Source organism: Penicillium nucicola (genome assembly GCF_028828085.1).
Source record: "Penicillium nucicola strain IBT 29836 chromosome Unknown utg000009l, whole genome shotgun sequence".
Taxonomy (NCBI): Eukaryota; Fungi; Ascomycota; class Eurotiomycetes; order Eurotiales; family Aspergillaceae; genus Penicillium; species Penicillium nucicola.
In genome coordinates this window covers 49910-70481 of record NW_026643133.1, presented here as the reverse complement: position 1 = coordinate 70481, position 20572 = coordinate 49910, and the positions used below count along the sequence as shown (strand labels likewise).

Genomic DNA, 20572 nt, shown 5'->3' with positions numbered 1-20572 from the left:
GGTCAGTTCCTGCTTCAAAATGTCGTTGCAATCACACCATCGTCGTCTTGCTCTCTTCTCCCTCAGACCTCTAAACGAACGAGCCAAAAAGGTCGTCAGCCATCCTTGGAACCAAGACCTTGCGTCGAAGTCAACCGATGGCACAATTGTTCTCGACGTTGGTTTCCATATACGGTCAAGGTCCCATCGCACCATTGCAACGCTGGGGCGTGGCGATGCGGACATCTTTGTGGAGGGCACCAGCATCGCCAAAGTCCAATGCTCTTTCGAAATCGAGACGAGCGCCAATGTGATTATGCTTTATGACAGATCTCACGGTCAGACAACGCAGGTCTTTGGCGATAATGCTACAAAATTCGAGCATGGGCGCCCTCGTCGAGTAGTGGTTCAAAAAAAGCTGAACACTGGTTTGGGGATGGGCGGCAAAGAGCAAGATCTGGTCCAATTCGAGTTGCTATGGCATCAAGATCCTACTGAAACGGCGGAGAGAGTGAAAGACCGAGAGGATATCACAAGTGACTACGAGGAGAATCCCCGCCTAGCTCGGACAATTGATGAGTTAGCAACGGTTTTACCATCTCAAAGGCAAACCAGAATCCATACTCCAGGCCCTCGACAGCTGATGATGAGATATACAAAGGTTGCCACACTTGGGTCGGGACAATTCGGAGTTGTATATAAGGCCATCGATATCGACACGGGCAGGTTTCTCGCTGTTAAGATATTACAAAAACCTCACCGAGCATCAAAAGAGGCTGAGTGGAGGCAGTCATTGTACTATGCGCTGAAACGCGAAGTCGAGACTTTATCGCACATATGCCACGTTAGTCACCATTCCAAGCCCTCCAGGGCTCGTGCTCTGAACTGACGCTGTCCTAGCCGCACATTATCGATTATATCACATCCCAAGGCTGGGACGGACCATCTGTAGAGATATTCATGGGACTCAAGGATGGCAGCCTTAGATCGTTGGTTCTCAAAGGTGGTTTTCCGTCCCTCACCAGCCTTGCCCACTGCGTCTTCCACCAAATGCTTCAGGCGTTGGATTATCTCGCCGCGGAAGGCATTGTTCATCGAGATGTGAAGCCCGAAAACATTCTTTATTTTTCACTGCCAAGTGCACAATATCAGTTCCAGCTCGGCGATTTCGGTCTGTGCAACAGCACTGTCAGTGCCGTGACTTCTGTTGGGAGTCCATTGTACATGGCCCCCGAGGCGTTTCAGAATCAGGTCCAGACACACAAGATGGATGCCTGGTCCCTTTTTGTAACCATGGCATGGACACTGGACATCGATGGGTTTCGTGAAAGCTCAGAGCAGTTCAAGTGTCTCCAACACGCCCATCAGGCCATCTTGGCCGCAGCATCAAAGATTGAAGTCATTCAAGAAATGGCGAGAGTCGATCCGGACGAGCGCGCCTCCGCGGCACAGATGCTGGTCAAGTGCTTTGAAGGAATAGGACTAACAACTCACCGGAGTCGAGTTCCGCCGATAACTCCAATGAAGCCCTCAACTAGGACCATTGCCGAGACATACACGGGATCCACGGCTCAGGTCACTCATCGACCAACTCAAGGGATACAAAGGCCTCGAAAGCAAGTAAGGGATCCGTTCCATATCCGCAAGTCTAGTAATCCACGGGCTCGAAGGTTGAGACAAGATAATATAGCGGCTACTCCTCAACCAAATATTCTTTCCACAAAGAGGATTGGGGTTCCTTGCAAGGCTGAATCCTCTGAGCTTGTACAGGGGTTTCGTCTGCGGTCGCAAACTCAAGGCTAGAATATGCGACAGTTTCGGGGTAGAGTTTTTCAACAGATGAGCCCAGTATTGTCAATTTAGTTAATCGTTATATATGTTATTATCTTTTCCACGTGCGCGTTTTCACGCACGTCCTAGCTCCGGGACACTAGCCCTGCGGTCAACGCCACCTTTTACCAGCACGTCTCCATTCCAACTGGCCACGGTTCCCCGGAACAAAGTAAATTCGAAATTTTCACCCGGTACCCTACTACTATCTAGAGTACAATTAGACGCGTCTAGCTAAGACCACGTTCTAGGATCGGTATTTCCGCACTGGGCGAATCACAAAACGAACATCCATCGCGCTCGAATGAGCCCCACACCTTCTGCTGGAACGAATCGCAAATGTTGATCGAGCGCTTTGGCTGGTGCAGATTGATGTCTAACGTGTGGCCCACTTTTCGGCCATAGTTGAGGAAACCCTAACTTGGAGTCAACCAGACTCCAGCACCCCGTGGAACAGGGTGGGCCGGAGACCATAGGCTCATAGGACGGACCGGGCCGTCGAATGTGGATACGGTACGATTTGATACTACGATGAAATAAACGCCGGCATACGACGAACCGCGTTGAACTTTAAATGGCATCCTCGACCCAGTTGGTGGCCTACTGATCTTCCTGGCGCTAAGATTTCTTGATAGTCTGGACGCTCCCACATGTACCCCTAGACAGGAACGCCCATCGTGGTAGCATGGCACACCTCCATGGCATAGATGTCAAGTTCTAGGGTGGCCTGCTCGCTTAGGAGTACGTTCGGCACTTGCCTTTCTAGCGGACTAATAAAGAACTCAAGTTTACAACGACAATCCTAGGAGATATAGTGCCAAATCTAAATGGAACTGTGTCTAGCCTCAGTGCCCTCAGTGCGCCGCTGGCCTGGGCGTGACTTGCTATCAAGCAAGGACTGGGCAGAAACACTCAAGGAGCGCGTGAGCTCTGCGAATCTTTCTGTCGTAGACTTCTCAACCTTGATTCCCTGACCCTTGATATCATCCATGCACCGTAGCGCTTGTTCTTCTATCTCCTTCGTACAGTCATTGGCCGTAATGCCTAGATCAACCTTATAGTCGTCGACCTGTTCCTCTAAGTCGGCTTCGTGCGTTCTGTATCGTTCCTCGATCGCTTCATCGCACTCATTTAAAGCACTCTCGACAATATCACCAACAACTTGTGATTTGAGGTGCTCAATCGTCTCAACGACATATTGTTTGAGGCTGTGCTTCAGGCGGCAAGCATCTCGACACTGGCAATTCCGACTGTCTCAGACTCGGATGGCAGATCACTGTCTACATATATTTTTTTGGCCAGCAGATGTCGCCGTCCCGATCGAATTAATACTTGGCATATCTCCTCATCGGAAACTCCAAGGAGCTCCTCTTCAAGGCGCACAAGTCTCTTACGCTTTGTGCGGCCAGGAGAGGAGGCAAGTAAGCCCTAAGCCCTAAGCCCTTTACGAAAAACCGGCTTACACTCGTGGTAATGTGCTAGTACATTCTATTTTCCTCCATTTGTCTGGCCAATGGATGACAAAGCCGACCCTTTAGATGGGTGGCCGATACGAGAAGTTGCCCGAGAGCAGACTATGGCGAAGGAGGACCTATACGGCAAACTTTATATTTACCTTCGGCGAGTTTTCCGAAGATTCTTAGATCGTCTTGCAAGGATAGAGATAAACCTTGAACTGCTTAATAAGGACGCGATCCAGCTTCCTGAAACCCTTCAGGAGAACAAATATGCTAGAATCGAGGTACGTAATCCCGAACATGTGGGCAATATCTGGCAATCTACAGATCGCAATGAAGGACTCAAATACAGTAGTTGATGCGTGGCCCACAAAGCCAATACTAGAACGGGGCCAGCAAGGGTCTCAGGACGAATTCAACATCCTTCTAGGCTCAAACCATAGCTGTGTTGAATGATTTGTGGAATGGAGGCAGACAGAATAGGGTTACAATTTTTCTATCGTTATCATTTGTACTGTATTTCCAAAAGTTTTACGGCACATTGACTTCGAGGGGTAAAAGAAATTTCGAACCTCACTGATTTGATGTTACGTTCAAAGTATTAGCTGATTTCTAGGTCCATACTCCGTTGGCTCCAGCTCGCCACCCGAATTACCTTACCTACCATTTCTGAGATAAATAGAGAGTCTGAGCTGATGTCCTAACTCCTGTTATCTAGCTCTTTCCCCTTGGGCTTCGTTTTAAAACGATGCTTTAATTCTCAACAAGGACAGCAAAAATAACGCGAATCTGTTTTCACGGCTGCTCGATTAGCATTGGGGTCGGGGTGAGGTGATAATGATATTTTAAATGCTAGATTTATATCGGACGCATGACTTCGAGACACGGCTCTATAAGGGTTCAACATTTGACCCGAATCAGCTTCGAGACGATAACTGGGGAACTGTGGCCAAAAGTTTATTGAATGGCCCACTTTACAGCTCTCATTTTAAGATATACGGTTTATGAGATATTCAGGATATTATCGGTGCTTTCGTGTTGAATGGCACCTGCTAGCCACTACCTAGATAGCTCGGGCTTGCTCTTAGTCCTGCATTGGAAATGACTGGACCTGGAGCCAACTTGTTCTGTGAAAGTCAAAAGAGATTGAGTGGTATCTCCGTGGGACACCCGAACTAGGCATTGATTCGCGGGTTTGTGTGATAAATATCAATGCGCACTGGAAAAAATGTAATAAAAAAGCTCGAAAAATTGCCTCGAGCGCCATTTATGCTAGCAGGGGTGTCGGCTCACTATTGGGACAGCGCTTGATAAGGCGTCCAAGGGAAAGGTTGCTCTAGACTATCTTGATGGTGAAAGAGCGGTGTGATAAGTCTAGGATTTGAAACTAAAGCTTTGCAGTGAATGAGCTTCTAACATAACTCTGACACCCCAATCCTACATCTCCTATTATTGCCTACTCCTCGAAAACTTTGATCAAGCCCTGCATCTTACAATGTCAACCGCTGCCAGCTGTCCTATAGTTGCATTGCCTCTTGACAAGGACCTACGATCTCCCAAATTCTAGCCGAACACGGTCTATTCAATTCCTTTCACCAATCCCGATCACCAACTTAACGAGATTTGTTCGAAGTTGAAAAAACAAGGGTTCGAAATCGAAGGCTCATCCGTTGAAGCATACTTGACAAACGCCACCGGAAAGATTCATGTTCAACGACGGGCTGGTCCAGATAATACGTCACGGCCTTATGTGATCGAGGCCGCCGGAGGTGCCACGGAACAACGTGACTAAACACTCCACCTGGCTGCCCTTCGTGAGCTGTTGGAGGAGGCCGGCACTTTGATTTTAGGCGCCACCCCCCTCGAGAAAGGCTATGTCCACTTCTGGGAACACACAGAAAGACATACCCGTAAGAAAAAGTGGCTGATCAAGGTTGCCTTCGTCTACTTCATTTCCAACGATGATGACTGGCTGTTCACCAGTCGTGTCTGGGACAGCGAGTCTAAATCGCCAATGGGGAAATTGCCAATTCTCTTGGATGAAAAAGAGGTCAGCGATGCCTTCTCCATTTCCCAACTCCAAATGGAGGAGATGATCATTTGGGATCCCGAACAGAGAAAGACTACAAAAGATCGCCAGTCTCTCGTTACCCAACGTGAAACATACGCTATACTGGAGGATATCTTCGGATTACAGATTTTGAAGCCCCCTTCAACTGGTACCAATCGAATCGCTTATTTCGAAGAAATATCAGAATCAAGCACGGTTGTATTGAAGCTGGGTGGAGAGGTTATACTTTTGCAAACACTTGAGGAACACCTGCCAGGCCTGGTAGAAAACGTCAGCAAAATGGACTGCGTAAGTGTCTAGAAGAGAAGGTGGCAAGAGATTCGCTGACTGTAACGCAGTCCTCAAGTCTTCCTAAAGCTTATTCTATCTATGGAGAGTCGAAACAGTGATAAGTTGACGCTGTGAGAGAAATCTCGTTGATCACGGAAGATCAAGCAACCCAGCGGGAAAGTAGTTGAGGGAGAAAAATGATGTTTTTAACCCGAGGATGACGCTGGAAAGGTGATATGCGAAGCGATTCTCCTACATTTAAGGGGCAGACAATACTCAGTTTCATCGTCTTTAGAGTTATTGACAATAAATGGCGGGATTGTGGTTTTAACATTTCAAGCTCAATCACTATTCAAGGGCCGCAGTCCTAAATCCAGATTGGAATATAGGGCCTACAACATCATTGCAACTTTTATGGCTCGCAAAATCCAGCAGCCAGTCGAGCTTTGAAAGACTAAGTTAAAAAGCAAAAAATACCTGGACGCATGAGTGATTACACCCATGCAAGGTGTTTGGGTCTCTTGGTCTTCCACAACGTAGATGACTTGATTTATGTAACATGTAAGAAATCAACACGGCTATTTGGGTCTACTGTTGTGGTTAATCACTTGATACAAACGTAGGTAGATAAGCCTACCAATTTCCTTGTTCTCATATTGCTCCTCACCCTGCCTCACGGATGTTATCCGTTTTAGAATGGCTAATTCCGTCTCATCTAAGCTTTTGGCTCGCTGAATCGCATCATGAAAATGTGCGAGGTTCTTTCGCAAGCCTGTAACAAGCCAAGATACCTCGGTGCTCTCTAAACAGCCTGGTTAGACTAAGAAGAAATCGCGACGATAGGAGACCATACCTAATTCTTGAGATTTAATAGATTGTTTCATTTCACCGCCAGGTCTTCTCCATGTGAGCCTTGCGTTCCTCGAGGTTTCCGCTCGCCTAGTGGTAGGTAGAACTATTTCACTGTCTGTTTGTTTTTCTTTCGGGATCCATTATTATTGCATATAATAGCAAAAACGATAGACTCGCCTTGTCTAAGAATATTCAGTTGAAACTTAGGTAGCTCTAGCTGCCACAAAATTTCTTGTCGAGCGGCCCTCTTCAACTGCATAAAACACGAAAAATAATATGTAGTCAACTCAAAGGTGTGGCTATATCGAAGATAATTGGATTTGGATTCGAATAGAGGAGAGTCCATCATGAGTAATATAATATATTGGTCTAATTCTATTAAAGATTGGAATCTCAGGGAAATAGGTTGTGGTTATATATGAATGCAAGGACTAAGCAACTTTTTGTAATAGGCAATAAAAATCTTTGATTGAACGACGGAGGTTACCCGAATGGCGTTCTTGAGCTACAATCCCAAACATTATCGCGGTAAAACTCAATGAGCCAACTGAGAACCCCCGTAGGGGCGGAACGGTATTGATTCATCGTCTCCCATCGTCCCCCATCGTCCCCCATCGTCCCCCATCGTCCCCCATCGTCCCCCATCGTCCCCCATCGTCCCCCATCGTCCCCAATCGTCCCCCATCGTCCCCCATCGTCCCCCATTGTTTCCCCTCGTCCCCGCTTGCTCTATAAGAATGAAGAATATCATATTCATTATTATCGTTTCTATCACTCGCCAGAAGTCAAAGGCTCTTTAACTCATAGCGTGCATGACCCTAGCGGATCCATGTTGAAAGCTTTCTTGGTAATCAGAGATGAAAAGTCAGTTGATATGACTCTGCGCAAGATTTGAAATTCCTGACAAAAATGCAGTCACGAAAGCATCTGGGTTCCTCAAACGCTATTTTTTAGGATTGAAAGGCAAAAAGGTCCGTCTTAATATTTTCACAGAGCTGGGCCAACTAATGTGGCTCTAGTTCACCGTGCTCGATATTGTGTATGGTATAGACATAGAGATACATGATGCGGGTATCACGGATAGTATACCCTGGAGGTGCTTTGTTCAGTATGGCTACGAAGCCATTCGTGCACTACGTGATGCCGGTTGGTCAGACAGCAAAATCGATTCCCTCGAACGCAAGATTTCTGTCAATATTTGTCGAAAGGATGGCAACACAAAGGAAAATTGTCAAAGGACAAAGGTTGAGCAATTTGAAGAAGAAAAGCCGCTTTTGAAAATGGAGACTGCTACCGTGAGGGATGTATTTCTCTCGATAAAAGTCATCCTGTCTGAAAGAGGGGAAACGATCGTTCTCTCTTGGGAGCAGTTCAAAGACAAAAAAGATAGCGGAGCCGCCCCTGCCACTCACAAAGCTGGTTGGCTAGTCCGTGAGTTGGATCAGCTCGGCAGAGACTTCGCAAAGAAGCGTCCGAGCTTGCGGATCGAGGCAAACGAGCACTCCCTTTACGAGAAATGCAGCGTCTTTGTAGAAGACAAAACTAGAAACTACGCCATAATTACTGACGGCAAAACTGAAGGGGCACACTGGGTTTTTCAACCATGGAAACGCCTTTCGCGGATGTAAAAGTGAAAGGGCTGCGTCTCTCTGGGAGATACCGAATGTTAATTATCTTCGGGTTTAGAAGGGAATCCCCTGCACTGCGATTTCTTTACCTCAAACTGCTGGAGCTTATCACTCTACTATTTGATTAAGGAAATGCTAAATGAACACACTGTTGTTTTTGAATGGAAACTGTATTTTTTTTCACGCTACATTTGATAAGCTCTGCTCCACCAGCCGTCTTTTCAATGTATTAGTCGGTGGAAATGCATCATTAGATAGATTATGGCTCCCGTTTACTTCTGTTTAGTATACTATCTCCTAGTGAAACCAAGGCAATCTTAGTCTTTCTCACCGGTATATTAATGAGACGATTCTGAGGTAACTCCATAGACTATGTAACTTCCTAAACATTCTAAACCAAGTCCTCAGTGAGAGATGCAGTTGGAATACTCCGCAGACATCTCAATGCTAGGAACATGCTCACTTGCTGTATTGAAGTAGCTAGCCAATCTTCAATAAAAAGAGATTCATGGATAGCGTTTCACATATAAGATGTAGGTTTCGAACGGTACGTTAGGTTCGGTTCGGCGTTCACGAGACCTCCGCTGCTCCTGGCATCAGCACAGCCAGAAAGACGTGCAGTCTTACGGATCAATATACCAATATTTAGACCGGGGCATGAGCCGGCCCAATTGGCCTCCAAAATTGTACAATTAAGATGCAAGATATCCAAACTTACTAACGTAATATCTATACTTCAATTGCTGCCGCTTAACTATAACAAATTACAGGATATGTTACAGATTGCTCAATGTCCTTTTTCACAGAAATATATTCATGCGATAATAGGGCTTTTGTACATTTTGCTGATTTTTTAGAAGTCCTTTGAAATCTTGATTTTTTTCTATCTATTTGCTCATAGTAAATAATAGAGAATAGTCTAAGCTAATAGAAAGCTCCTATTGTACAGATCACATTCGCACTCCTAAGCCGAAAATCAATAAAATATTTTTAGTAGAAGCCTTTGCTATTTATCTCATCATTCTCTCACTTTAAATCACTTCACTTCACTTGTTAAACTACTTATGTCTTAATTATTTGATATCATTTAGTATCCCTCATGGAGAGTGGAGAGTTCAATGATTCGTCTTACCTTTTATCCGATAGTCTCGTGCCCTAGCACTAGGCAAGTCAAATAACTTAGCCTCACCTCTTTCTATCCAACTCTCCCTTAAAAGCACAAAGTTCCAACAAACACCTACGTTTTATTCGTAGATATCAATAAAGAAGAATTTGTGGACTGGTGGATACAAACACAAAGCAAGCAGCCTTCGGATATCCAAAAATGTGGGATCGAAAGGGATACCGTGCAGATATCTGGAGCAACTTCGATCAGGTTGCGCATTATATTTCTGGGCAACTAAAGGTGATGTTCAAGCACTGTAGGGAGATTTTGAATCATCCGGACTCTATCATTCCTTCTACATCTGGGAAACAAGGAACAATTGCTCTTCGGCGGCATCTTACACGAGCAACCTGTAAGAGAAGGGAAAACGATCAAGTCTTCAACGCCTTCTACAGCATCAGATAACTAGTTATTGAGAAGAAGCTAATTCCTTATTTTAACTAGGCAAATACCGCTCCAGAACTTTTTAATGAGGCTCGTGGGGAACACCAAATAGTCGCCTCAATCACAAACCTACGACTTCCTTTTGCGACTATCGAGCATCCTGAATTCCTAATTCTTATACAGATAGCTCAACAAGCACCTTCAACCCTAATTCTTCTATCTCGAAGAACCATGCAACGCCGAATTCTGTCAAAAGCTCAAGACCTGCAGAAAGAGATACTTCAGAAGCTTCCACCAAAGGTAAAGCTCTCATTAAGTCTAGATTGCTGGACTTCCCCATTTCAATAGGCTTTTATGGCAGTCTCTGGATATTTTATTAACACTGAGTGGGAGTATCGAGAGGTTTTAATTGGCTTTGGACCTCTCCCACATACATACCAGGGCTTCATTAAGCACAGTGATACTAGAGTTACTCGAGAAGGGCGGGATTAAAGAGCGAGTATTAGCGGGTACGACCGATAATGCGTCGAATAACTCGACTCTTATCTCAACCCTCAAGGATTCTATCCTTTCTCCTGGTCTAGGCTCTAATATTATTATTATCCGAATTCCACACCTCGCTCCTGTGATCCAGCTTAGCATTTAGCAGCTCCTTGATCAGATGAAGGCAAATACCATAAATGAGAATATCGACTTCGTTTTATCTGAAAAACGCGCAAGAATAGCTGGCCAAACAATGAGTGAATATAGTATGACAAATACGCTAAAAAATGTTTGATTCAATGATTATTCGCCCTATTTATCGGAATTCTACTAATGATCTCTAATCTAGATCCAAAACCTCGCTATCTTCATTAATGCAAGTCCTATACGTCGCGATTGCTTCCAAAACCTTCAGAAAAAAGCGCCTCGCTTAGTATCAATCCAAGACGTTAGGACACACTGGGATTCAGCAATCTTAATGCTCCGCCGAGCTAGGAAACTACATATTTTCTTTGAAAAAAAGAGGATTAGGAGGGAAAAACAGATCCCTGAGGCTCTAAGATCAGCTGAAAGCAAGCTGAAGGAGTATTATACGATGAATGACTTCCAAGATCTCGGCGATATATATGCAATTGGGACTCTTTTAGCACCGCAGTATAAGCTTGAGTTTTGTTCAAGGCCCTGATTGGCAAGATGAAGAAAAGGACCATGCCGCTCAATGGAAGAAAGGTCTTGAGGATCAGATGAAGGAGTATCAGGAGAAGCTCTACGAATCTATTTCACAAACCGAAGGTCTACAACACGCAAAGCCTGTGACGCATGGGCACATGGATGCTGGCTGAGGCCTGAAGAAGCAGGCAGATCGTGGGGACGTAGATGATTGGGTAGAGGGGGTAGATAGCAAGACCCAGTCCTCTTTCTCTCTACTATTTCTCCTCAGCTTAGTGTCTTTGACGAATGGACTTCTTTTGAAACTGCCAACTCATAAAGCCCACGAATGAGGTTGATCTACTACTCGCTGGAAAGCCTCCTGCAATAGTTTCTGAGCTTGCTAAGTATCTAAACGGTGGTAAGTGATTTATTCCAGATTTCAAATGACTATTAACACGTCCCTGATTTTCTAATCATTATATCTAATCACTTTTCTACATAGACATAGTGGCAATGCCACCTCGAGAATTAGAGAGGGATCATCAACATACGTTCCCGGTACTCAAAAGGATCGCTTGTAATATACTTTCCGTTCTAGCTGGAGGCGCAGGCGTTGAGCGTTTGTTTAACTCGGCACGTGATATTTGCCATTTTCGCCGAGGCTCATTAAATTCAATTACTATCATGGATTTAATGCTTCTTTTGTGTGGGACTCGATTCAATTGAGAATATGAGCTTGCTTTCAACCGGAAATACGCCATTGAAGATGAGATAAAACTTCAAGAAGAAGAGGTAAATGAGCGTACGCGGGATGAGATGATAGAAATAAGCGATGATGACCAAGGCCCATCGCAGCAGAGTTTTAAGAGGCAAAGGAGTGATTTATCCGATAATGACACTGAGCAAGAGCTTGATGATAAGCCCAAATTACCTGAGCAAAGTACTCAGCGCGCTTCAGGTAGAGTTCGAAAGGGCTCAAGACTATGAGACGAATATGAAGCCTAGTCAATATATCGATCTCAAAATACTCCTTTTCAACTTAATATCCTTTAGTTTGATTTAATCTCCGAGGACAACCCTCATAGTTCTTGTGACGAAGGCGATATAGCGTCGTTTAACGTGCATAAATTATGAAAGATAAAACGTGGACTTATGCACGCTAGTTTAGGAATCGCTACATGCGTCCAGGTAACGTGATTCACTACCGAGCTGCGCACCCCACCTAAAAACGCGTCAATTGATTGGACCTCTCTTCTTCAATCAACCACCATGCCACCAATTCGTACTCAATCCTCTCAAAAAAGTACTGAGCAAGAGGGCATGATTTTCTTAGCTATTCGGGCTATCAGCAAATTGCCTCTATACGCCAAGCAGCGCTCGTTTATAACGTCCCGAAGTCTACTCTCTACGCGCGTCTCCATAGAACCACAAATTGCGCTAAAACTCGCGCAAATGGCTTGATATTGACTGCAATTGAAGAGGATTCGCTCCAAAAATGGATTGTCTCTATGGATTCTCATGGAGCAGCCCCTCGCCCTCTACTGTACGAGAAATGGCAGATTTACTTCTTAAAACGCGTGATCTACCTATCCTCTTTCAGTCGGTCAAAATTGGGTTACAAAATTCGTTAAACGGCATCCTCTCCTTACATCCCGATTTTCGAGACTTTACGATTATCAGCGAGCTAAATACGAAGACCCGAAGATAATGTCTGAATGGTTTTCGCTCGTTTAAAAAACGGGTTTAACGTACGGCATTGATCCGGACGATATCTATAACTTCGACGAGACCGGTTTCGCAATGGGCGTGATTTCAACTACGAAGGTTATTACGAGATGTGAATACTACGGTCGGCGAGTACTTTTACAGCCTAGAAATCGTGCGTGGGTTACTACAATTGAGTGTATAAGTTTAACGGGGTGGGCACTTCCTCCGTGCGTGATTTTCAAAGGCAAAGTCTTTATTGAATCTTGGTTCGACGGCCTTCCGAATGACTGGAAATTTGAGGTTAGTCCAGATAGATAGACGTCCGATAAAATCGGACTTCGATGGCTTAAAAAGCTCTTTATTCCGTCTACTTCTTCGCGTACGAAGGGGATGTATAGAGTATTAATACTTGACGGCCACGGGAGTTGTTCAACCCCGGAGTTCGATCAAATTTGCGATCAAAACAATATTATCGCAATTTGTATGCCTTCTTACTCGTCTCACTTTTAACAGCCTCTCGATATTGGCTGTTTTGCGGTATTAAAGCGCGCGTACGGCCGGCTTATTGGGTCAAAAATGCGGGTTGGAAAAAATCATATTGACAAACTTGACTTCCTCGAAGCCTGTCCGACTGCACGAATTGAGGCATTTAAATTAGAGAATATAATGAATAGCTTTGCGGCCGCTGGTTTAGTGCCTTATAACCCTGATCGAGTACTCTCGAAGCCTGATATTGGCGTCGTATGCCGACACCTTCCTCAAGCCGGGGTAGCGACTGGGAGTTCAGAACGCCCTCGAATTATGTCGAATTATAAGAACAAGTTTCTTCGATAAAAGCCTTGGTAAAACAGCGCTCAAAAAGCCCTCCGAGCCCGCTGCCAAATCACAATGCAATCAGTGGCTATTCTCGAGAAAGAGACAAGCGATTTGCGCGCTGAAAGCGAGAAAAAGAAGCGAAAAAAAGGCTAGATCTACAAGGCAAATACCTTCAGAGGAAGGCCTTCTAGGCCAAGAAGCCTCTAGATTAATGCTACAGCTAGAGCAAGTAGGTTTAGCACCGATACCTAGCGAGGTAGGCGATATTCCGGCACCTTCTCAGCCACGTACGAGGGCCCTACCGAGGTGCTCTGGATGCGGAATTCAAGGTCATAAGACAAATGCCTGTCCTAATAGGCCTCGAGTTTAGCTTATTGAATTTAATGGCGTTTTGGTAGAGATAAGTGCATTTGAAATTGATAGATTAGGATTCCTGGGCCGCTCGCTTGGGAATTACGTGAAAGCTCAGCGAGGGTTGACAAATCTTTTGGAAAAGGGGGGCATTAGTCACCCTTGCTGAGCTTTTCACAACCCTCGATGAGCTTGGTGCCCAGCTTTTGGCGAGCTTGTTGGCGCAAAGGCGCCATTTAGGTCTTGAGTGTAGTTTGTACAGCGACGACACAGTAGTCGCTGAAAAATTGGAGATTGCCGAATTAGATGAAAACAATTTCCGACTGCAAAAGCTGATGATTGCCTTAAATTTGACGGGCGGCTTTAATAACTCGGGAAGAGGTGCAGGACCGTGCGCGAACAGACTAAAGAATCGATCGCGCGCCACCCCGTCGGTCGTCCCCCATCGTCTCCCATCGTCTCCCATCGTCTCCCATCGTCTCCCATCGTCTCCCATCGTCCCCCATCGTCTCCCATCGTCCCCCATCGTCCCCCATCGTCTCCCATCGTCCCCCATCGTCTCCTATCAACCCGTACAATAAGCCTACAGAAAAATGTCTCTACCTCAAACAGCGATTGCTATGGCCAAAGTTGAAAAGTGGGCTTTACAACTGAAGAATAATCGAAAGCTTAGCCCAAATCACAAGAAGAGACTGTTGGCTGATATAGAGCTCTTGAAAGGGACGAGATCTGGGGCATCCAAGTCAATGAGAGAGAAACTGAAGATATACAAGGACTTCTTGATCAAATGCGTCAAGGAACCTGGCCGTGAAATTATGGTGCTTTGTTCGCTGGCACTCGGCGTCAGCGGCATATGCAATCTAAGCCAAACGTACCACCAGCCAGATCTATTGGAATACTTGATCAAGATGGACTTGAAGAACGATAATCTCTCTGCCATGGTTCAAGAGTACGATGTTCCGACCAAAGACTTCTTTGAAGACCGCCCTCAGGACGCTGAATACCGGCGTCAATGTGGTCCGAGCTCCCATATGACGAAATACCTGCAACAGCTATTAGAACAAGTGAACATAAATGTCGAATTGGTCTTCCCTTTCGATCCGGAATGCGACGCCCATATGACCTTGAAATTGGATATAAGTCAAAATGCAGCTTGGGGGACCTTACCTTACTTCTTTCAATCCGACTCTGAGCCCTCGATCGTCAACTGTACTTCCCCCGAGAATACCCCCACTTGGTCTCCTGCTGATACATCGATACCGATAGTAGGACCATAGTACACCTTGAAACTCTTCTCGTCTCCTTTTTTTATGATTCGCACTTGTCCCTTGTCGGAGATAGATATTTTGCCTGGATTATTCATGTCATGTTGATAACCGGGCGCAAGTATTGTAGGGTTGGCTGCAGTTGCGATCTGAAATCAAAGCTTAATACGGAGAATAAGGGCGAAACAACAGGATTGCAAACATTTTCCGGCATTTTGTACTTAGCTGTAAGGTAAGAGAAGAGTTCACAAAATATAGAATAAGTTTCTGCCAGCCTTCACATTTTCATTCACGGCAGACACGCACGTGGTCGTTGGTGCCCAAGTGGGGGGATTTTCGAGATACTGATCACGTGCATGAATACACGCTCCGTTCGATATGAATGATCGTGACAAGGATGAAAACGATTAAGGGCAGCAAAGTAATTGATGAAATTCCATATCCGTATGCACGAGAGAAAGAATTAAGAACGCAAAGGAGCAGGAAGACCCTCGGGTCTCTCACGTGACACTGGATCGTCAAAAACTTTGCAGTTTCGCCCCATATGGTTATCGCACAGAAACTTCACGCTAATGCGCCAAGATAAGTTGCAACTTACCTGGAATCTCGTATATAGTATTAAAAATCTTATGGAAGAGACTAATACGCATTGAGTTGTGGGATTCTGGGATAAAGGATGCAACTCTTTTCTTGCCAAAAACCTTTTCTTGAAATATCAAGCCAATCAGAGGTCCTACGACCTCGTGAATTAGTCCATCGTAATCGTAACTTCAAGTGCTACGGCCTGATACCCTTGTCATAGGGGTTATGGAAGCGATGGTTGGGACAGGTGCGAACGCACAGATTTGGCCCCCGGGCAGGAGAGGAACAAACACCGAAAAGCACGGCCCTGGCAAATCCACGACGCGTCAAGAAATCCTGGTCAAGAGCGCATCGGCGCCAAGTGCAGCAGGTCGTTGAAAATACAAGATCCCCACACGCCCGGGACTCTTGTGGAAATAGTAGAGCAAAAGGCCGGGGCATTTTGGACTGCCTTCTTCCCAAAACCACCGCCAGCCGATCTATCCGACAGACTCATTCCGGTACCCACAGCAGACCGACTTTCCAGCAGTCATCGCTCAAGAGATACAGGAGGCGGTGCAAGGAGCGAAAGCAGGGAAAACACCTGGAGAAGACGGCATACTGAACTCTCTCTGGCATAAGCTCATCGAGATACCGGTGCTTCTGGAAACGGTGGTTCAGTTATTCAATGCATGCATAAACACAGGCTACAACCCGTCACATTTTCAGCGCTCGATAACGGTGGTGCTTCGGAAGCAAGGCAAAAGTGACTACCAGCTCGCAAAATCCTACAGACCTGTCGTGTGGTTGAACACGCTCGGGAAGTCCTGGAGGCAGTTGCCGCGCGACGGATCAGCTACGCAGCAGAAATCCACGGTTTACTCCCACAAACGCATCTAGGCGGGCGAAAGGGCGTATCCACCGACCATGCGATCCACACTATCATTGATGGAAGCAAGACCGCATGGGGAGAGGGCTTTTTTGTGGTATCTCTGCTGATGTTGGACGTGTCCGGAGCGTACGACAATGTCGCCCATGAACGTCTATTACACAACCTCAAGAAACGACGCATGGGACACTTCGTTCCCTGGGTGAGAGCCTTCTTGACCGATCGAAGCACAAGGATTCGCATGCCCGAAGGCATGTCCGATCGAATAAATACACCTACGGGCATCCCTCAAGGGTCGCCGATCTCACCGATTCTCTATCTCATCTACAACGCAGACCTCGTTGAGAACTGCGGTACCGGTGTGACTAGCAGCAGGTGGCTCGACGATGTTTGCTTCCTAAACCCAGGAGACGGTGAACGCGAAACCGTCAAGAAACTCAGAGCGGTATGTCGCAAAGCCGACCAATGGGCCGAGAAACATGCGTCAGTTTTTGATCAGAAGAAATATGCACTGGTGCATTTTATGAACACCAGAGAAGTCGACCCACGATGCACGTCGCTTCCTCTGCGAGGTCACACGGTGACAGCGACGAGGACAGCTGAGCGATACCTCGGCTACTGGCTGGATCCAGGCCTGGAATTCCACCATCACTGCGAGAAAGCGCTGACTGAGGCCGGCGTCTCTCTCCACGCACTACGCAGCCTGGCAGGTTCAACGAGGGGAGCCTCACTCTATGCAACGCGAAAGATCTACCAAGCAGTGATCATCCCGCAGATGCTCTTTGGGGTTTGCGTGTGTTATCAACCTATGCTCATCAGCAAATACAAGGCACGCCAAATCAGCTTGCCATTCACGGCAGTACAAAAACAAGCAGCAAGCCTCATCAGCGGAGCTTTCAGAACCACGGCAGCAGAGGCACTGAACGTAGAACTTCACCTACCGCCTATCTCTGTTCACATGAACCGATTGGTAAAGGAAACTGCTCTGCGACTACGGAGAGGACCGCTTTTTGCGGTCCCGCCCACGATGTTACGACCCTGGACACCATATGAGAGAGACTGGGCTGGATGGACATCTATGGAGGCGCAGGCCTGGAAGACGGACGGATGCCTGACGACTCCCCTGGGAACTTTGAAGAGGAACTGGGAGAGTCGAAAGGGATTCGTTCTGGCACCATGGCAAGCCCCACCAGACGTATCGAGGACAGAGAAATTGCGGTCAACCATCATGACCGGATTTTGAAGAAAGACCCAAGAGAAAGACCACTGATTCTGTGAACTGATGAGAGCGGAATTGATGGAAGGATCGGAGCGGCAGCAGTCGTCGACCTAGAGGACCAACATGCCCATAATCAAATGGGAGGCGACATGCCGTCCACCGTATATGCAGCAAAACTTCGAGCCATCGAGATGGCACTTGAGATGGTTCTGGGCAGCAGCACATATCCATAGGCTAAGCAGGCGCAGAATGGGTTGATCATCTTCGTAGACAGTCAAGCAGCGCTGAAGGCGCTTAGGCGACCATAGATGCCATCGGGGCAGATCTATCTAGCAGGATGCCTCGACCTGAACCAGCAGCTTGTGGGAGGAGGTGTCCGAATAGAACTCAGATGGATTTTTGCGCACCGAGATTGCGGGTCAACACGCAAAAGAAGCAGCGCAAGAACCATGCGGCCCACAGAAACCTCTCAACCGAGATATAGCCGTGTCACGAAAACCCCCCACCCTCTCGGGTAGGGGGTATTCCACGGCCTATTGCAATTAACATCCAAAAGCAAGTTCTTCATTTCTTCAACTTCTAGCTCATTCTTTCAGCCCAAAATCATAGAAATAGAGCCCGTCAATAAGCCTACAAGAATATTCATCCTCAGGTTCATCATAATCCTCAATTTCAGCCATTTCCTCCAATTCCTTATTGGCTAAATCTGAGGCCAATTTCTCTGCGTCCTTCCGCCATGTACGGAGCTTCGACTCCTTTTCTTTTTCATTCCTACGCTGATCAATGGCAACAAATCAGTGTGATCATTGCACGAGAGTTCTAGCGGGCGCTAAGCTCTTTCTGCTCTAGCTCGCCCCTTTTTTTTACTAGGGTTTGATGGTCCCAGCGGGAAAACCTGGAAAATAGTTTAAGGGCCCACTTTTTCTTCCCTATAGTTAACTTCAAAGCCCTAATCCGAGTCATGTCCCGCCCCTATGGGATAGGGCAGCCTAACAACGGGAGCGACAATAGGCCTTGGTAAGCCGTGATAAGGCTCTAAGTTCTTATCAGAAAGTGGATCATCCTAGAAGTATATATTCGAATATACAGTTGTCGTATACTGCATATCGCCTTGCGAGTTGGATCACAGGTCACGTGATATATATACATCTATAAGAGTGGCTGCCAAGCAGCCACTCCGCTAGGCAGTAGGGAGATGATCTGCTGCAGCTACTAATACTACTACTGTATTTGGCTTATGTGTGGCTAATTAACCACGGTCGCACCTCTACTTCAAACCCCTCACCAAAACATTTACCAATTTTCAATTGAATATTGCTCCACTCATACGGGGTGATTCACTCTAAATTGAAACCATATAGATTCTAATACAAGAAATATAACTTTACATAATTAAGGCATAATTAGAAACCAAATACAAAAACGACTGAGAGTGTGGAAATCAACTCGACTGAGGGTGGTCCGACTTTAATTCCCCCATACGAAAAAGCAAAACCCTAATCCGACTGAGGGCTTAGTCGGCCCTCCCCCATGGGATAGGATGGAGAAAAAAAGCAACAGGGTCCCTAGGGTATGTATTGTAAACGTTGCATCGTTAGTTGTATGAAGTCAATTTGACTTACCAAGGAACTTCTAGTTTAAGCATAAGGCCGCACAAGTAAAAGTTTCAGCTCCCAGCCAGAGCGTAGAGAAGTAGACCGCAACCCCAACCCTCATTTTGGCGGTGGTGGAGGAACGCCAGGCTTCTTTACACCTGTTGTGTCGTACGTACCTCGTCCCATATCGCAGGGTGGCAAGGCACAAAGATTTCGAAAAGTATAGTACGAAAACGAATGAAGATAGATATGACTATTGCGATAATAGGGCACAGGTTTCTGTCTGTAAATGGACAAATCACAGATTATTGGGTGAAAGCTCACCTCTTAAATATTATTTCATTATTAGATTTCCTGTGGCCTAATACTGCTCGCTTCCTCTTCTTGACTAACAATCCATGCTAAGGGGAGACGATGGGAGACGATGGGGGACGATGGGGGACGATGGGGGACGATGGGGGACGATGGGGGACGATGGAATCGTGGGCTCCGATTGAATGAGGAGGCACACGGCCTGTGAAGAATTTTGCGAGCTGGACCCTCATTATTCAGCACGTAAAGCTATTAAATTCACCGATAGCGCCCAAGACCCTGGAAATGTTGATATTTATGCAAACCGGGGTGTTTGTGATAGCCCACGGTCGATGCAGTTCATAATGGTGCCAGTGGATGATCTCTTTTTAAGAGTCGATTCGGCAAACGAGAACGTATCTACTTTATCTTTGTAGTGTTTTCTACCTTGCATGGGGAATTATATCATTTGGTTCTCTTTAAATGGTTGTCAAACATCTGAATTAAGTGATCCGAGATTTAATGTGGTTAGTCCAATGATAGAGCTTTCGCCAATGAAAACCTTTTTCCTACTTGACAGAGCAAGGTGATACACTCCAGATATAAAATGACGCATATCTAGCCGGGTATTAAGCGGAATCAGAAAGAAATGATGAAACCGATTTTGAAAATGGCATGCACCGGCTTTGTAAGGTTCTATACCAAATCTACATCAAATACCGCAACAAAACATCTCAATCAACCATGTCAAAAGGGCTGCAAAGGAAAATGCCACTGCTAGCCAGGCTGCAGCGATCGAATGCGCCCCAAAACTTGCATCAGCTCCTAAAGGGTGAAGAACACTTTGTATGGCACCTATAATCAACCCGTATATTATCGTGACCCCAATAGACGCACCGGTTACAAAAATCGTTGCAAACTTAATCACAGTCAGACTTTTTCATCTAGAATCAACCTACCACGGTCTTACCAGTGAAGAAATGATAAGCAATAGTTTTGCTCGAGAGAAAAACATAGTGGTTACACCGAATATGAGAGCGAGAAATGTGAAAACAAATCCCGTGATATAGGCTGAAATAGACCACCGAGAAACATTATGATATCCAGC

At 46.0% G+C, this 20572-nt stretch overlaps 8 protein-coding genes across 8 annotated transcripts; 7 read left to right on the top strand and 1 right to left on the bottom strand.

Annotated features, from left to right (window-relative positions):
• Positions 1 to 19: 19 nt before the first annotated feature.
• On the top strand, positions 20 to 868 carry N7511_008363 (uncharacterized protein; the record flags this gene model as incomplete). Its single annotated transcript, XM_057130740.1, has 1 exon — positions 20 to 868. One exon carries the CDS (start codon positions 20 to 22, stop codon positions 866 to 868), a length of 849 nt encoding a protein of 282 aa, XP_056981471.1.
• Positions 869 to 1272: 404 nt separating this feature from the next.
• N7511_008362 (Protein kinase ATP binding site) lies at positions 1273 to 1517 on the top strand (the record flags this gene model as incomplete). Its single annotated transcript, XM_057130739.1, is given in 2 exon segments — positions 1273 to 1442; positions 1460 to 1517. 2 exon segments carry the CDS (start codon positions 1273 to 1275, stop codon positions 1515 to 1517), a joined length of 228 nt encoding a protein of 75 aa, XP_056981470.1.
• A 1115-nt stretch (positions 1518 to 2632) lies between these two features.
• N7511_008361 (uncharacterized protein) lies at positions 2633 to 3237 on the bottom strand (the record flags this gene model as incomplete). Its single annotated transcript, XM_057130738.1, is given in 2 exon segments — positions 2633 to 3046; positions 3061 to 3237. Coding segments are annotated over 2 exon segments (591 nt in total), but the record flags the coding sequence as incomplete, so codon positions are not given.
• A 2043-nt stretch (positions 3238 to 5280) lies between these two features.
• N7511_008360 (uncharacterized protein) lies at positions 5281 to 5726 on the top strand (the record flags this gene model as incomplete). Its single annotated transcript, XM_057130737.1, has 2 exons — positions 5281 to 5625; positions 5676 to 5726. 2 exons carry the CDS (start codon positions 5281 to 5283, stop codon positions 5724 to 5726), a joined length of 396 nt encoding a protein of 131 aa, XP_056981468.1.
• A 3685-nt stretch (positions 5727 to 9411) lies between these two features.
• Positions 9412 to 10961, top strand: N7511_008359 (zinc finger BED domain-containing protein; the record flags this gene model as incomplete). The annotated part of the gene is made up of 7 exons (XM_057130736.1): positions 9412 to 9627; positions 9697 to 9936; positions 9985 to 10038; positions 10106 to 10261; positions 10286 to 10408; positions 10469 to 10704; positions 10775 to 10961. The coding sequence occupies 7 exons, from the start codon at positions 9412 to 9414 to the stop codon at positions 10959 to 10961; spliced, it is 1212 nt and encodes a 403-aa protein (XP_056981467.1).
• A 322-nt stretch (positions 10962 to 11283) lies between these two features.
• On the top strand, positions 11284 to 11757 carry N7511_008358 (uncharacterized protein; the record flags this gene model as incomplete). The annotated part of the gene is made up of 2 exons (XM_057130735.1): positions 11284 to 11407; positions 11498 to 11757. 2 exons carry the CDS (start codon positions 11284 to 11286, stop codon positions 11755 to 11757), a joined length of 384 nt encoding a protein of 127 aa, XP_056981466.1.
• A 2480-nt stretch (positions 11758 to 14237) lies between these two features.
• N7511_008357 (uncharacterized protein) lies at positions 14238 to 14921 on the top strand (the record flags this gene model as incomplete). The annotated part of the gene is made up of 1 exon (XM_057130734.1): positions 14238 to 14921. The coding sequence occupies one exon, from the start codon at positions 14238 to 14240 to the stop codon at positions 14919 to 14921; it is 684 nt and encodes a 227-aa protein (XP_056981465.1).
• Positions 14922 to 15725: 804 nt separating this feature from the next.
• N7511_008356 (zinc knuckle domain protein) lies at positions 15726 to 17811 on the top strand (the record flags this gene model as incomplete). Its single annotated transcript, XM_057130733.1, is given in 6 exon segments — positions 15726 to 15738; positions 15753 to 15991; positions 16005 to 16236; positions 16248 to 16561; positions 16793 to 17577; positions 17649 to 17811. The coding sequence occupies 6 exon segments, from the start codon at positions 15726 to 15728 to the stop codon at positions 17809 to 17811; spliced, it is 1746 nt and encodes a 581-aa protein (XP_056981464.1).
• Positions 17812 to 20572: the final 2761 nt, after the last annotated feature.